The 18,344-nt window shown below is 39.3% G+C and overlaps 1 protein-coding gene across 1 annotated transcript in view; it reads left to right on the top strand.

Annotated features, from left to right (window-relative positions):
- ROR1 (receptor tyrosine kinase like orphan receptor 1) overlaps window positions 1-18,344 on the top strand; it is a 432,218-nt gene that overhangs the window by 240,360 nt on the left and 173,514 nt on the right. The window contains exon 2 of the mRNA XM_077119359.1: window positions 14,781-14,852. Within this exon, the coding sequence (XP_076975474.1) occupies window positions 14,781-14,852 (72 nt within the window). The remainder of the gene's footprint in view (window positions 1-14,780; window positions 14,853-18,344) is intronic.

The following is an 18,344-nucleotide window of genomic DNA, read 5'->3' as shown; positions in this document are numbered from 1 at the left end:
TGTTTCTTCTTTAAAAAAAAAAAAAAAACGAAAACAAAACTTGAAGCTCTTAGAGTTGAAAATTACTGTTTGTTTACCTCTTGGAAAAGTTGTTCTTGCTGTAGTTGAGATGGCCATTATTGAGCTATTTGTACTTCCCCTAGTGTGCCATTGTCTTTCTAATACCCAGGGTTCCTCTCAGCCTGGAATGCTCTTTTCCATCCACTGTCCCTGTGGCCTCCTCCTCTTTCCAGGTCAGTTGTATACTTTACCTAAGTGCTGCTGTAGCACCCTTTACTTACCTCTGTTGTGTGTCTTATCACATATTTATTTCTAGAGTCAAGCCTTATTTAAAATTTTCAGCATATTTCCAATTTATTTGGTTATTTTTGTTTCTTGCATGCCACTCCTTCCTTCCAATTCAGTTTCCTTCTTCCTGAAATAAATAATTGAGCACAAAAGCCTGTGAATAAGTTTATAACAAATTTATGTGTAGTAGCCAGTATTCTGGTTTGGAAGCTGCTGGAATGAGACATACCAGAAATAGAATAGCTTTTAGAAGGGGAATTTTTTAAATTGCAAGTTTGCAATTCTAAGACCATGAAAATATCCAAATTAAGGCACCAACATGAGGTTCCCTTCACTCAAGAAAGGCCAATGAAGTTTGGGGGTTCTCTCTCAACTGGGAGGGGAGGGCACATGGTGACATCAGCTAGCTTTCTCTCTAAGCTTCTTGTTTCATGAAGTTCCCACAGGGGTGTTTTCCTTCTTTGTCTCCAAAGGTCTCTGATTTGTGTGGACTCTATTGGTTCTGGTTGCTTTTTTTCCAAGATGGTTCCATTTTAAAGGGCTCCAGTAAGCAACCCCATCTTCAATGGGGGGGGGGGGAGACACATCTCTATGGAAACCATCTAATCAAAGGTTACCAACCACAACTGGGTGGGTCATATTTCCATGGAAACAATAAAAAAAATACCACCCAGCAAAATTGAATGAGGATTATGCTTTTCTGGGGTACACAAGAGGTTCAAACCAGCACAGCCAGCAACTGAAAACAATTACATTTCTACAATAGGTGAAAAGGCCTTTTGTGCTAGATCCATGATATGGAATATTACTCAGTACTAAAAAAGAACAAACTGTTGATAAATGCAACAAATTGTATGGATCTCAAGGGCATTATTATGAGTGAAAAAAAGCCAACCTCTAAAAGTTTCCTACTATATGATAACATTCTTGAAACGACAAAATTATAAAAATGTAGAACAAATTAGTGGTTGTCAGCAGTTAGGGATGGTTGGGAGTAGGGGAATGGGGGTGACTATAAAGAAGTAGCATGGGGTGGTGCGATGGTGGTTCAGTGGTGGAATTCTTGCCTGCCATGCCAGAGACCCAGGTTCGATTCCCAGTGCCTGCCCATGCGGGGAAAAATGAGTAGCATGAGAATGAGCTTTGAAGTGATAGAATAAAAGTTCTGTATCTTGATTCTGGTGCTGGTTATATGAATCTACAGCTGTGATGAAATGACATAGAACTATACATATACATTGTACCATGGTCAGATTCATGGTTTGGGTATTGCATTATAATTATATAAGTGTTATCATTGGAGGAAACTGCAAAAGTTATATGGGACCTCTCGGTAAATAATCTGTAATTATTTCAAAATAAAAAGTTTTTTAAAGTGTGTGAATTGAATACTCTCAGAAATGTTTGCTGTATAAAGATATTTTGTTTTATCCTCATTCTCTTTTTTTTTACATGGGCAGACACCAAGAATCGAACCCAGGTCCTCTGGCATGGCAGGCGAGCATTCTTGCCTGCTGAGCCATCATGGCCCACCCTATCCTCATTCTTGAATGGTGGTTATTTGGGGATGAAATTTGGCAATGTTGAATACTTTAGTCTTTTGACATTATCATCCCATTGTCTTCTGACATTTATTATTTTGTTAAGGAGGCTTCTATCCATAAAGTTTTTATGTGTTCCTTTGGAAGCAATCTATCTTTTGAGTTATTTTTCAAATTGTATCTTCTAATATTTTGCAGTTTTATTAGAGTTGTCTAGGTATAGATGTATCTATCTATCATTTATACCTATCTGTCCATTAATTTTTTTTTAGGAGTTTATCTCTTGCTGACTTTTTTTTTTATTAATTAAAAAAAGAATTAACAAAACAATTAGAAATCATTCCAATCTACATGTACAATCAGTAATTCTTAATAACATCACATAGTTGCATATTCATCATTTCTTAGTACATTTGAATTGATTTAGAGAAAGAAATAAAAAGACAACAGAATAAGAATTAAAACAATAATAGAAAGAAAACAAAACAAAACAAAACAAAAAACAAAAAACCTATACCTCACATGCAGCTTCATTCAGTGTTTTAACATAATTGCATTACAATTGGGTAGTATTGTGCTGTCCATTTCTGAGTTTTTATATCCAGTCCCGTTGTACAGTCTGTATCCCTTCAGCTCCAATTACCCCTTCTCTCTTTTTTTTTTTTTAATTAACGGAAAAAAAGAAATTAACCCAACATTTAGAAATCATACCATTCTACATATGCAATCAGTAATTCTTAACATCATCACATAGATGCATGATCATCAATTCTTAGTACATTTGCATCGGTTTAGAAGAACTAGCAACATAACCGAAAAAGATATAGAATGTTAATATAGCGACAAAAATAAAAGTAATAACAGTAAAGTCAAAACAAAACAAAACAAAACAAAACAAAAACCAATAGCTCAGATGCAGCTTCATTCAGTGTTTTAACAAGATTACTTTACAATTAGGTATTATTGTGCTGTCCATTTTTGAGTCTTTGTATCTAGTCCTGTTGCACAGTCTGTATCCCTTCAACTCCAATTGCCCATTATCTTACCCTGTTTCTACCTCCTGCTGGACTCTGTTACCAATGACATATTCCAAATTTATTCTCGAATGTCTGTTCACATCAGTGGGACCATACAGTATTTGTCTTTTAGTTTTTGGCTAGACTCACTCAGCATAATGTTCTCTAGGTCCATCCATGTTATTACATGCTTCATAAGTTTATCCTGTCTTAAAGCTGCATAGTATTCCATCGTATGTATATACCACAGTTTGTTTAGCCACTCTTCTGTTGATGGAGATTTTGGCTGTTTCCATCTCTTTGCAATTGTAAATAACGCTGCTATAAACATTGGTGTGCAAATGTCCGTTTGTGTCTTTGCCCTTAAGTCCTTTGAGTAGATTCCCAGCAATGTTATTGCTGGGTCGTACGGCAATTCTATATTCAGCTTTTTGAGGAACCGCCAAACTGCCTTCCACAGTGGTTGCACCATTTGACATTCCCACCAACAGTGGATAAGTGTGCCTCTTTCTCCGCATCCGCTCCAGCACTTGTCATTTTCTGTTTTGTTGATAATGGCCATTCTGGTGGGTGTGAGATGATATCTCATTGTGGTTTTGATTTGCATTTCTCTAATGGCCAGGGACACTGAGCATCTCTTCATGTGCCTTTTGGCCATTTGTATTTCCTCTTCTGAGAAGTGTCTGTTCAAGTCTTTTTCCCATTTTGTAATTGGTTTGGCTGTCTTTTTGTTGTTGAGATGAACAATCTCTTTATAAATTCTGGATACTAGACCTTTATCTGATATATCATTTCCAAATATTGTCTCCCATTGTGAAGGCTGTCTTTCTACTTTCTTGATGAAGTTCTTTGATGCACAAAAGTGTTTAATTTTGAGGAGCTCCCAATTATTTATTTCCTTCTTCAGTGTTCTTGCTTTAGGTTTAAGGTCCATAAAACCTCCTCCAGTTGTAAGACCCATAAGATATCTCCCAACATTTTCCTCTAACTGTTTTATGGTCTTAGACCTAATGTTTAGATCTTTGATCCATTTTGAGTTAACTTTTGTATAGGGTGTGAGACATGGGTCTTCTTTCATTCTTTTGCATATGGATATCCAGTTCTCTAGGCACCATTTATTGAAGAGACTGTTCTATCCCACGTGAGTTGGTTTGACTGCCTTATCAAAGATCAAATGTCCATAGATGAGAGGGTCTATATCTGAACACTCTATTCGATTCCATTGGTCGATATATCTATCTTTATGCCAATACCATGCTGTTTTGACCACTGTGGCTTCATAATATGCCTTAAAGTCCGGCTTCGCTAGACCTCCAGCTTCGTTTTTTTTCCTCAAGATGTTTTTAGCAATTCGGGGCACCCTGCCCTTCCAGATAAATTTGCTTATTGTTTTTTCTATTTCTGAAAAATAAGTTGTTGGGATTTTGATTGGTATTGCATTGAATCTGTAAATCAATTTAGGTAGGATTGACATCTTAACTATATTTAGTCTTCCAATCCATGAACACGGTATGCCCTTCCATCTATTTAGGTCTTCTGTGATTTCTTTTAGCAGTTTTTTGTAGTTTTCTTTATATAGGTTTTTTGTCTCTTTAGTTAAATTTATTCCTAGGTATTTTATTCTTTTAGTTGCAATTGTAAATGGGAATCGTTTCTTGATTTCCCCCTCAGCTTGTTCATTACTAGTGTATAGAAATGCTACAGATTTTTGAATGTTGATCTTGTAACCTGCTACTTTGCTGTACTCATTTATTAGCTCTAGTAGTTTTGTTGTGGATTTTTCCAGGTTTTCGACGTATAGTATCATGTCGTCTGCAAACAGTGATAGTTTTACTTCTTCCTTTCCAATTTTGATGCCTTGTATTTCTTTTTCTTGTCTAATTGCTCTGGCTAGAACCTCCAACACAATGTTGAATAATAGTGGTGATAGTGGACATCCTTGTCTTGTTCCTGATCTTAGGGGGAAAGTTTTCAATTTTTCCCCATTGAGGATGATATTAGCTGTGGGTTTTTCATATATTCCCTCTATCATTTTAAGGAAGTTCCCTTGTATTCCTATCCTTTGAAGTGTTTTCAACAGGAAAGAATGTTGAATCTTGTCGAATGCCTTCTCTGCATCAATTGAGATGATCATGTGATTTTTCTGCTTTGATTTGTTGATATGGTGTATTACATTAATTGATTTTCTTATGTTGAACCATCCTTGCATACCTGGGATGAATCCTACTTGGTCATGATGTATAATTCTTTTAATGTGTTGCTGGATTCGATTTGCTAGAATTTTGTTGAGGATTTTTGCATCTATATTCATTAGAGAGATTGGTCTGTAGTTTTCTTTTTTTGTAATATCTTTGCCTGGTTTTGGTATGAGGGTGATGTTGGCTTCATAGAATGAATTAGGCAGTTTTCCCTCCACTTCGATTTTTTTGAAGAGTTTGAGGAGAATTGGTACTAATTCTTTCTGGAACGTTTGGTAGAATTCACATGTGAAGCCATCTGGTCCTGGACTTTTCTTTTTAGGAAGCTTTTGAATGACTAATTCAATTTCTTTACTTGTGATTGGTTTGTTGAGGTCATCTATGTCTTCTTGAGTCAAAGTTGGTTGTTCATGTCTTTCCAGGAACCCGTCCATTTCCTCTAAATTGTTGTATTTATTAGCGTAAAGTTGTTCATAGTATCCTGTTATTACCTCCTTTATTTCTGTGAGGTCAGTAGTTATGTCTCCTCTTCCATTTCTGATCTTATTTATTTGCATCCTCTCTCTTCTTCTTTTTGTCAATCTTGATAAGGGCCCATCAATCTTATTGATTTTCTCATAGAACCAACTTCTGGTCTTATTGATTTTCTCTACTGTTTTCATATTTTCAATTTCATTTATTTCTGCTCTGATCTTTGTCATTTCTTTCCTTTTGCTTGCTTTGGGATTAGTTTGCTGTTCTTTCTCCAGTTCTTCCAAGTGAGCAGTTAATTCCTGCATTTTTGCCTTTACTTCTTTTCTGATATAGGCATTTAGGGCAATAAATTTCCCTCTTAGCACTGCCTTTGCTGCATCCCATAAGTTTTGATATGTTGTGTTTTCATTTTCATTTGCCTCGAGGTATTTACTAATTTCTCTTACAATTTCTTCTTTGACCCACTCGTTGTTTAAGAGTGTGTTGTTGAGCCTCCAGGTATTTGTGAATTTTCTGGCATTCCGCCTATTATTGATTTCCAATTTCATTCCTTTATGATCCGAGAAAGTGTTGTGTATGATTTCAATCTTTTTAAATTTGTTAAGACTTGCTTTGTGACCCAGCATATGGTCTATCTTTGAGAATGATCCATGAGCACTTGAGAAAAAGGTGTATCCTGCTGTTGTGGGATGCAATGTCCTATAAATGTCTGTTAAGTCTAGCTCCTTTATAGTAATATTCAGATTCTCTATTTCTTTATTGATCCTCTGTCTAGATGTTCTGTCCATTGATGAGAGTGGGGAATTGAAGTCTCCAACTATTATGGTATTTGTGTCTATTTCCCTTTTCAGTGTTTGCAGTGTATTCCTCACGTATTTTGGGGCATTCTGGTTCGGTGCGTAAATATTTATGATTGTTATGTCTTCTTGTTTAATTGTTCCTTTTATTAGTATATAGTGTCCTTCTTTGTCTCTTTTAACTGTTTTACATTTGAAGTCTAACTTGTTGGATATTAGTATAGCCACTCCTGCTATTTTCTGGTTGTTATTTGCATGAAATATCTTTTCCCAACCTTTCACTTTCAACCTATGTTTATCTTTGGGTCTAAGATGTGTTTCCTGTAGACAGCATATAGAAGGATCCTGTTTTTTAATCCATTCTGCCATTCTATGTCTTTTGATTGGGGAATTCAGTCCATTAACATTTAGTATTATTACTGTTTGGATAATATTTTCCTCTGCCATTTTGCCTTTTATATTATATATATCATATCTGACTTTCCTTCTTTCTACACTCTTCTCCATACCTCTCTCTTCTGTTTTTTCGTATCTGACTCTAGTGATCCCTTTAGTATTTCTTGCAGAGCTGGTCTCTTGGTCACAGATTCTCTCAGTGACTTTTTGTCTGAGAATGTTTTAATTTCTCCCTCATTTTTGAAGGACAATTTTGCTGGATATAGGAGTCTTGGTTGGCAGTTTTTCTCTTTTAGTAATTTAAATATATCATCCCACTGTCTTCTAGCCTCCATGGTTTCTGCTGAGAAATCTACACATAGTCTTATTGGGTTTCCCTTGTATGTGATGGATTGTTTTTCTCTTGCTGCTTTCAAGATCCTCTCTTTCTCTTTGACCTCTGACATTCTAACTAATAAGTGTCTTGGGGAACGCCTATTTGGGTCTAATCTCTTTGGGGTGCGCTGCACTTCTTGGATCTGTAATTTTAGGTCTTTCATAAGAGTTGGGAAATTTTCAGTGAAAATTTCTTCCATTAGTTTCTCTCCTCCTTTTCCCTTCTCTTCTCCTTCTGGGACACCCACAACACGTATATTTGTGCGCTTCATATTGTCCTTGAGTTCCCTGATACCCTGTTCAAATTTTTCCATTCTTTTCCCGATAGTTTCTGTTTGTTTTTGGAATTCAGATGTTCCATCCTCCAAATCACTAATTCTATCTTCTGTCTCTTTGAATCTATCATTGTAGGTATCCATTGTTTTTTCTATCTTTTCTACTTTGTCCTTCACTTCCATAAGTTCTGTGATTTGTTTTTTCAGTTTTTCTATTTCTTCTTTATGTTCAGCCCATGTCTTCTTCATGTCCTCCCTCAATTTATCGATTTCGTTTTTGAAGAGGTTTTCCATTTCTGTTCGTATATTCAGCATTAGTTGTCTCAGCTCCTGTATCTCATTTGAACTATTGGTTTGTTCCTTTGACTGGGCCATATTTTCAATTATTTGAGCATGATCCGTTATCTTCTGTTGGCGTCTGCGCATTTAGACAGATTTCCCTGGGTATTGGATCCAAAAGTTTGGAAGATTTTTCTGTGAAATCTCTGGGTTCTGTTTTTCTTATCCTGCCCAGTAGGTGGCGCTCGTGGCACACGTTTGTCTGCGGGTCCCACCAGTAAAAGGTGCTGTGGGGTCTTTAACTTTGGAAAACTCTCGCCGTCCGGGAGGTTCGCTAGCCGAAGCGGCTTGAGCCGGCCCGGGGTCCGAACGCAGGGAGCGTTGCTGGCCGCTGTAGCCCGGGAAAGAGCCTGTCCGAATTTCCTAGTTGGCCCGGGGCGACAAGTGTGGAGGGAGGGCGCCAGCGGCAGCGGCCCGCCCGGGAGAGTACACGTTCCCGGGGAGTCACGGGTTTGGAAGGGGCCTCCCCCACCCGTCACCGTTCTCCGCGGCCTGGGGATTTCCGATCCAATTCTCTCAGTTGGTCCGGGGGGCTGCGCGTGGTGTGGGCGCCAGCCACCGCGGTTTCAGGGGACCGCCTCTCCAATTCTCCCAGCCGGCCCGGGAAGGGGGAAGGGAGTGACTCCGGCCACTTGCCGCCCCGCCCGGTGAGGCCCGCGCGCCTCGGTGATCTCACCCGAGCTGCTTCTCTCAGCCAGCCAGCCAGCCGTTCCAGGATGGGGTATGCTGTCTTTTTTATCTCTGTTGTGGCTTTGGGCGCTGTTCTGTATCGTTTCTACTCCCCTAGTAGCTGTCCTGGAGAAGAAACTAAGATCCGCGCGTCTTACTAAGCCGCCATCTTCTCCGGAAGTCTGTCCATTAATTTTGTTCAGGATAAAGTGTGCTATTTCTATCTAAAGCAATACCATTTACTTTTTTAATTCTGGAAAACACTTGGCCATTGTATCTTCAAACATTCTCTCCTCTATTCTCTATATTCTCTCCCTTTGTAAGTCCTATTTGGTGTGTATTGGCTCTTCTCATTCTATTCACCATGGCCTTTAACTGCTTTTTAAAATATTTTTAGTGACTTCATGACTCTGTCTGTAGTCGATGTGATTTCTCACCTTTTGGTTAAGTAATTATATGTTAAACTGTATCTAAACTGCTGTGTAATCAATTGTGCCAGTTTGAAACTATTATGTATCCCGGAAAAGCCCTATCTTAATCCTGATTCAATCTTGTGAGGGCAGACCTATTGTTTAGGGTGCGAAACTTTGACTAGACTATTTCCATGGAGATGTGATACAAGCCAGTTTTTGGTGTGACCTTTTGATTAGATTACTTCCATGGAGATATGATACACCCAAGTGTGGGTGTGGCCTTTTGATTAGATGGAGATGTGACTCCACCCATTCAAGGTGGGTCTTGATTTGTTTACTAGAGTCCTTTAAAAGGGGAAACATTTGGAGTGTCTCAGATGCAGACACTTGGAGAACAGTTGCTTCAGTGCTGACAGAGACACGGATACTTGGAGTGCTGACAGAGAGAGCAGATGTCTAGACATGGGCAGAGTCCAGCAGACATCTTCCCTTGAGATGCTAAATAAGCCAGAGCCCAGGGTTGTGTCTCAGAGGAGCTAAGTGAAGGCCCACAGATTTTATAATCTCTTTCAGATTATTTTCATCTCAAGCAGAGACAGTGAAAAATCCTGGGCAACTTCTTCTGTTTTTGCAGTTCCCTCTATAGAAATATGAAAAATGCCACAAATTTTGGTATACTTTAAATTTTTTCTTCAACAAATTAATGTCTTTGCCACAAGTACAATATAATGCAACGTAATTATTCTATTTACAAAGCAATTACAAGTTTTATTTAAAAATATCATCTCATATGCAATACCATTAGTATGGTTGGGTAATAGATGAGAGGTTTATAAATATGTGCCATTTTCTTTCTCAGAGACCGTATTCAATAACTTCATTTAGAGATTATATCAGAAATCCAAATTTTAGGCCCTGAGAATGATGAGGCTGTCAAAGATGCTGAGCCTAGTCATTCTCCATTCTTGACTCTCCCTTACAGGGGCAGAGACTCCACCCTCCCTCTTTCTTGGCATTTAAGCCAAGTCCCCCAGAGTGTAGGGGACTCCTCATACAGGATCCTAGATATGGGGTGACTGTGAGTCCAGGGCCAGAGTGATGCCTTGGGCTTCTGGGGAATGTAGCCTGCTTGCCCTTCCAAGGTATAAGAATCCGACTTTACCAAACAGTCACCACATTAAGGTGACTGTGTTAGTCAGGATTCTCAAGAGAAACAGAACCAATAGGAGAGATCTGTAAATATGAGATTTATAAAATTGTCTCATGCAACCGTGGGAATGAAAGAGTCCAAAGTCTGTAGGTCAGGCTGTGAAGCTGGCAGCTCCGATGAAGGGTCTGGACGAATTCTATAGGAGAGGCTCGCTGGCTGAAGAAGCAGTGAAAGTGCCTCTCTTTGCCCTTAAAAGTCTTCAGCTGATTGGATTATCTCATTGATGGGAGACATGCGTTAGTTGGTTGTAGGTGTAAACAGCCACAGCTGCAATCAACTGACTATTGATTTAATGCACCAGCTTTCCAGTTTATCAACTATCCACGAAATATCCTTCCAGAATGGTCATGTCAGTGCTTTCCTGATCAAACAACTGGGCATCAGCACTTGGCCAAGTTGACACCAGAACCTAACCATCACAGTGACATTCCTGGCTGTGGAGCCTCCTCCTCTGAGGTATGGAGGAGAGAAAGGAACCAAGGCTGAGAGCCTTCCCCATTATAATGTCTAAAAAAACACTGCATCCAAAGATCTTGGAGCTGTCAGCCCTTCACCCAAATGATCAAGCAGAGATTTTCTTTTATCAAAGGAAGAACAAGCATCCCTTTTTTGAGATTTGACCCTAAGTGTTTGGAACACATCTTCCCCAGCCCACTCAAACAGTGTATCTCTGTGAACTTAGCCTCTGAGAATATACATCACATCTCACATCTCAGGGACACAGACAGAGAATTCTGACCACAGCGGCAAGGCAGCATCTATTTATTTCTAAGACCTGACTCTGTCTTAGAACTTCTCTGATCTTGGCTGAATCACTTGACTGCTATGGGCCTCCATTTCTTGACCTCTGAAATTAGAAGAGTATACTGCAGTAGGCTTCAAAAATTTTTCTTAACGCATCAGAGCCTTTTCCACTGCACATGAATATGTACAACAGATGAAAGAGTTATTCTCATTGAAGCAGAGTCTGGAGTCTTGTACATTTGTCCTCTCTGCCCCTAAATCCTCTACTGTCCCTTCTGATGACACTTCCAAAGAATCTTATAGTTCAAAGAAGTTTGATAAACAAGTCCTGGGCTCTAAGGCCCACCCAAGTATAATTTTTTGGGACTTGGTAACCTGTGGTCAAGAAAGGCACTGGGGCACTCACACTTGGTTCTTGCAGCCACTGGGCCAACCATCACTCTCAGAAGTATGATGGACTGTGTAACTGTGTGTCTCCGTGGGCTAGGATTCAGGATTTGGCATGGCTGGATGCTTCCTAGAAGTGCATCTGCAGCCTGTGAACACTGGGCTTCTTTCTGCTAACTCCTGAGATGAACCACCAGTCTTCTCAGAGAACACAGGCATTTATCCATGAGAAGGATTCAGGATTTTTGTTTTTTCTTTCCTTCCCTCCAAATAACATTCCCACTGTCCCGGCTTAAATACCAAAACCGTAGGGCTTTGCAGAATCAGTGCCAGAAAGTCAATCATCAGAGCAATTGCAAAAATATAGCTCCTATTGATCAAATTGGCAGAAGAATTGCTTTTGAGGTTTGCCCCCCTACAGAGGTCAGAAAAGGTAAAGCCTGGAGTTTTTAAAAAACATGCTTGATTCGCTTAAATTGTGTAAAAAATGTATGTTCTTAGAAACATGGTGACAATTCAGGAAAACCTCACAAAATAAATAGATTGGCTTGGATTCGTGAGGCCTGTAAAATAGAATCTTTCTAAAAGCATGACAAATGCATTATTTTAAACATAGACAGTGCTATAGCAGCTAACCAGGTATGTCCACTTTGAGGATAGCTAGCACCTGCTCTCCTGGATAGAGGAGAAGGTATGAAAGACCTGGAGTGTCCACTCAATGGCGGAAACGATACGGGACCCTTTCGGTCCATGATCTAATTTAATCCTCACCGCAGTCCTGTGAGCTGTTTTTTATTGTCCTCATTTTACAGATCAGAAAATAGAGAACAAAAAATGACAAAATTAGTAAGTGGCAGAAATTAGAATTTTAATCCAGGTGTATATTTCCACTGCACAGTCTGCTGCCTCCTAATTGGCACATATAGATTTGCTAGGATGTGATTTTATACCAAGAGAACCTTCTAGCCTGGTTTTAAATATACTTGAAAAATGTCCCATCTTCCTGGCAGGATGGAAAGTACAGGAGAGGAGCTGAATGTGCCTGTGAAGATCCCACAGAGCTGAGGCTGGTGGGCTGGTGACTCTTCTCAAAGTTTCATGTGGTCCGGGAACCGACGGAGCTTAAATTGAGATGTGCTCAGTTTTTCTCACTTAAAGTTCAACCTTCTTTTCAGAAAAAAAAAAGTCTATTAAACATCATATTTATGAGAGAGAATTACTAATATTAAACACCTCACATAATAGTCAACTGTTCTCTTAAAAATATGTGGTGGCCTTGGAAGTTATTTTTCAAGGAGGTTATTCATATTTTAGAATATTTTATCTGTTTTTATTATCAGTTTATTTGGGCAGTTGAACATGTGGTTATCTAAAAGAATGGATCTATAGGCAGAGAACAAAATTCCTCAGAATCAGCACAATTACTTAATGAGCTTTTGAATTGAAATTATATGTGCTGTGGCCCAAGAACTGGGTGGTAGTTAGTGTCCAGGGTCATGTGGGGGACGATTTCACTGTTGGTAGTGCCAAGAATCTCTTCATTTGTCATCAGTCCCACATTATGTTTAATCAGCAATTGAAACTAGGATTGGAAAAATCAAATGACATATAGCTAACTTTCTATAAAATTAGTAGTATGAAATGAAACCTATATTTCTGGCAGTTTAACCAGGAGCAGCAGTAAGATGAAGCTATGCAAATATTGAATTTTCAAGGTCTGTCTTAATCTCACCACTTCCCCAACCTTTGCTTCCTTACATGAAATGCCACCTTTGTGCCATGCTTTTATGTCCAAGCTCCCTGAAGTTTGAGTGTTGGAGAGCTACTACAGGCCTTTTAAAAGGTGAATCACAGTAGTCCATAATACTGCAAAACAGGGGCCATTATTTAAAGAGCCAAAGTGGATGCAGCAGAGTGAGAGTCAGGGTGGGGTGGGTTGAAAGATCCTACAATGGAGACATTAATTCTTCTGCTCTTCTTGATGAAATCGCCAACATTCCATTCCTAGGACATGTGGTTGATCATAGCAATACTGCATTCTACCGTGGGTTGTGTGAAGCATTTTTCCTAGTTGGGTAAATTTTTCCTTTTGCTTTCATATTTTGGATCTTTACATGTTTTAAGATCCCTACTATATTGACCACCTGACTTCAGATCTCCTGAAAAAAATCAATGTTGTTTTTTGTTCAGTATATAGGAGGAGAATGGGGCCATTTGGGATGGGACAGGTACATGTGGTTTGTCTGTTTCCTTCCCCACCTGCTTCTAGGACAGGAGAAGAGGTAAGCTAAGGAGATCTGCACAAACCAAACAACCCTTTTGTCTCTGCTTTGTGTGGCAGGTTAATCAGAGACCCATAGACAAACTAGAAGTGGACGTTGCAAGGGATCAGTTTCTAAACATCCTGTCCTTGGCAAAGCTCAGTTGGTGACGATGGTATGTGACTTCTGTGGTCTTTTGGCAGGCAGTCACCATCAGCAAATAAGGAAAGGTAGAAACTGTGCTTATCTTGGTGAAAGGGTGAAGCCAGAGGTAAAATGAAAAAAAAATCAGGTTTCACAAAGACTTGAGCACTAGGTAATGCTTGCTGCTGAGGGCTGTGGGAGGTAGAATCAGACAGACCTGGATTTAAAGCCTAATTTTTCCACTTAGAAGAGTTCATCTTGTGTGCCAGCTCAGACCCATTTTCAGGGGCTACTTAGAGCACTGAGTTGAAAAGACTCCAAGGCAGATCCTTGGCTTTGCTAGTGAAAAGGACTAGAATCCAATAATGATGCCTACCCTGGATTGAAGAAGGTAGAATTGACAGCAGATTGGCCATATATCTAAGGGCTTAAGCTCTCTAAGATCCCATCCAGCATTAATGTTCTGTAATATTGTGAGAGGGTGTGTGTGCGTGCATGTGTGTGAGAAGACATGGCCTGAGTAGGTATTCATGCAACCATATTAAAATATTCTAATAGAATGGCGTCATCACTTACATTTTCAAAACCACAACAAGCATATCATCTGTATATTACAATATTTTATTGAAGATGCTTACATCTTCATAATGCGTTATGTCCTTTAGACTGTGGCAGGAGTTAAAAAAAAAAGATCTTTGAAGTTCTTTGGTTTCATTACCCCAAGTGATGTCTGTATGAAAATACAAGTTTTCATTTGTTTTGACTTAAACTTTTAATGCTGAGTAATGGATTTCACTATTAATAGAAATGCCACTAATTCCCAAACACAACAAATGAAATTGGCAGCAGGAGCATGATTGTTCTTATTTTTCATGGAAAAATTATTGAATATATTCGTCTAAGATTGGTTTTCTAACAAGGAAAGGAAAGGTTTATGTTTGAGAATGTTTGGGTCTTTTCTGTGGATTTGTATTTCTTTATGAAATATTTTTCCTTTAATTTTCAAGCAAGTGTTGTGAAGTAAAAACCTTCAAATCTGGCCTATAGATTGCTCATCTGGATGGCTTCTATAATGCAAGCATCTCTGCCTGGCAACCCAGAGCAACCGTTCCAGTTTCATAACTTGTGGGATTGCAGTGTTTCTCTTAGAAGGCAAGACCTTTGGAAATCTCCTGTAATGCTTCTAACAGCTCATAAGTTGCTATTTTTAATATTGCCCTTGTCTTTCTCCCCTCCCTGCTTTTTCTCTTCAGAGACCGAGTTGTCAGTCACTGCTGAGTTAGTGCCTACCTCATCATGGAACGTTTCGAGTGAACTCGACAAAGGTACATCATGGGGACGCAAGGGAAGCGAAGGAAGGGAAGTGTGAAACTCCAGTTTTAATCCTGGCATGGCCTTCTTTGAAATCAACTGCTTTTTAGATCATTAGAAGGACATGGGGGCCAAAATAAATTCCCTGCTTATTTTGTGATCATTTAACATTTAATTACTTGGAATTCTGTTATTTCTGGAAAGTGTTTTTTCTTCTTCTTTCCTTTCCCTTCTTCCTCTAAAATGTTCCACATGGTAAAAATGTTTCAAGATGTGAAATAGGGTCGTTTCTGACCTTCCTGACACTGCATCCAGTGGATCTTATTTAGGGGATTTGATTCTGCCTCAGCCTGGATTGATCAGAGCTGTGTGTTGGGTGACCTTTTACAATGAATATTTGATGTGCTTGCAGGGTTCAGGACAGAGTATTCGGAATGTTTGTAATTGCCTGCTCATGCAGATGGCAGCTTCCTGTGTGCACGTGGGGAACAGGTTCCTGGGGTTCCTGCTTTGAGGTTTGCTGTTTCGTATTAATGAAACCCAGCCATATGCTAAGCACTGGCTACTCTGTAGAGATCCTGTGCCGTGGAATGGTAAATCAGGAAAATTCAAAGGCTCTTGCTATCTGGTGCAACCTATCTTTCCAGTGATATTTCTCTTTAGTCCCCTTGACACCCTTGCAATGCAGCAAATTTTCTTTTTCTCCTTATGTATCCTACACTATTCTGCCCTCTGCCTTTGTTTAAGCCATTTATTTCACCTGGATTGCACTTCCTTCCTTGTCAGTCCTCCCTATCTCCCTTCTACAAATTCACAACCTTCAACCTTCAATTTGAATAAATTCTGTATTATCCACAGTCTTGTCTAATTCCTCACCAGATGGTGGCCTTTCCATCTTTGCAATCTCAGTGTCCTCTTAGCATTTTCTAAGTTGACTCATTTATATACCCATCTATCTCTTCCTTAAGTCTGGAAGTTCCTTGTGGGTGGGATTTCTTTGGGGATAGATGAACAGAGATCTCCATCACAAAATCTATCACAGACCCTTTCTCCTAGGAAATTTTCAAGTGTGTATGGAATTCTGAGCCACATCTTACCTAGTGAGGGGCCACATTCACACATATGTGTGCAAATAGTTACATTCAATATACTATGAGTATCTACTTTAGGCCAGGCATGATTCTAGGTGCCGGGATTTTACAGTGGTAAAAGGAACTCATTTTAAAAGTCCCTGCAAAAAATTACTTTTCTGATCAGCTCTCTTTGCCAATATATTTACTAGAAATTGTTTTTCTTCTCTGAGGGGAGACAGCTTTATTTTATATAATAGCAGTAGGGCAGAGTTATTTTGCTAACATAACTAAGCCAAAGTTGTACATTATTAGGATTTGCGGGTGATGGAATGAAATAAGATGACTTTTTCAACCTAAATCCAAGGTCATTGTGGTGGCTTGGAGTTTTGTACCCCGGAAAAACATGTTCTTAATCTTAATCCATTCCTGGGGGTGTGAACCCATTGTAAATAGGACCTTTTGATGAGGTTACTTCAGTTAAATTGTGGCTCAACTGAACCAGCATGGGTCTTAATCCTATTACTGGAGACCATACACAGAAGACCACAGAAAGAGACAAACCACAGAAGCAGCCAGGAAGTCCAACGGAACTCAATGTAGAAAGGGAAGGTGCTGCCATGTGCATTGCCATGTGATGGAAAGGCCAAACAACCCCAAAGATTGCAGGCCAGCCAGAAAATACCAGCCCGAGGAGGGGACTAGCCTTCTAGCCTCTGAAACTATGAGGAAATAAATTCCTGTTGTTAAGCCAGTCCATCATACGGTCCTTGTTTTAGCAGCCAAGAAACTAAAATAGTCAGTTAGGATAATTTTTTTCTATTGTCAAATTTGATTTGGATATTCCTTTTCTAATCAAGAGGATTAAAACTGGGACTACGTGTTATTCCTTTCCATCCTCAGCACCTAGCCAATGTCTGGAAGGCAGTAGATTTTCAGTGAATATTTATGAAAATTTTTAAAGTGGGAAAGAAGAAATAAAGGATGCTAAATTATAAATTAGTGACTATTCTGTTCTAGGCACTAATGTTCTAGGGACAATGTGTAAGTGCTTTTGAGTGTGTGTACTTTATCTACACAGCTCCTTATGGAGTTAAAAGAAAAATTACATCATCACACAATGCATGTTATTGAACAGGTCCCAGTTATGACTATAGAAGGGTATCAGTATGTGCTTACAAAGGCAGCAGAGCCATCAGCTAGGAACCCAGCCTGCTGGACTTGAAATTTCCACCAGACCAGAGTTGCAATCAGCAGTGGATCCCCCTTCAAGAAAGAAGTAGAGTCTATAGTCATGGACCTCTGGCAAAAGGACTGGGTAAAGGCAGGCCCCAGATTCCTTTGTTTGTTCATAAACAAAGATGTTCCAGAGAGCATGGATGGCTTTTGAGGAATTCTTGATGTCATCTTTCTCTAAAAGATAGTAAAGGATATTTAACTCCCAATTTGAATGAGAATGAAAGCTGATTAATTCATTGATTCATTCATTAGTGAAATGTTCATTTCTGTTGTGGTCTGGGCAGAATTAGGGCTAAAGATGAATCCGTCAAAAGTCCCTGCCCTCCATGAATTTACACCCTAGTGGGAGTGACAGATAACTGTATGATCAGAGCCCTCTGGTCAGTTTCACAGATTAGACTGTGGAGGGCCAATCCCCAAAAAACCCAGGGAGATGCTGATGGAAATATACAATGAAAAAGTCCAATTGCTAAACTAGTATGCAAAATGGGGAAATCTCCAAATGCCAGAAATTAAGAGGAAGCTCAATGCTCGAGCAGTAAGCAGTGAGCAGTGAGGAGGAATCAAGCAAAAGGTCCTATGAAATATGGGGAATGTGTATGGTCCTAAATTTAGGGCTGGATCTTCAGTGTTTCATAGGGGATCAGAGTTGAGACCACAGGAAACAAACTCCCTTTGTTTATTTGTATGAGACTGTGAGTGAGAAATGGTTGGTCCAAGCATGAAATAAAACGTCTGCTGAGGATTTGCTATAGAAGTCTATAAACCACGCTAGGCTACTGGTGGAAAAGAGTCACCCATGAGAAATCTGAACCTCAACCTGTACTATCTGTGGATATGGGTTGGCATTCTTCTCATGCAATTCACAAGCCATAAACCAAGATAATAACATAAAAACGTGGTCTGAAATTGATTAAACTATGAGATCCTGACAGAGGCAACCTAAAACCAGCTCATAAAAATATCTCATCATCCCACTGCATGTGGGTTTGCCACCAAAACAAAAACAAAACAAATTAAAACCACAAAACCACCACCACCACAAAAAAAACCCTGCTAATGTTGAGCTTACTTTAAAAAATTATAGCTCAGCAAATGAGGGAAAAAAATCACCATGAGAGAGTCAGCAGGCAAAATACATGGAGGAGTTCATACCTTAGAAACTACAAACAATAGACCAACTTGAAAGAACATGAT

The sequence above is a fragment of the Tamandua tetradactyla genome, chromosome 11 (genome assembly GCF_023851605.1).
Source record: "Tamandua tetradactyla isolate mTamTet1 chromosome 11, mTamTet1.pri, whole genome shotgun sequence".
Lineage (NCBI taxonomy): Eukaryota > Metazoa > Chordata > Mammalia > Pilosa > Myrmecophagidae > Tamandua > Tamandua tetradactyla.
This window is presented reverse-complemented; position numbering and strand designations above follow the sequence as displayed.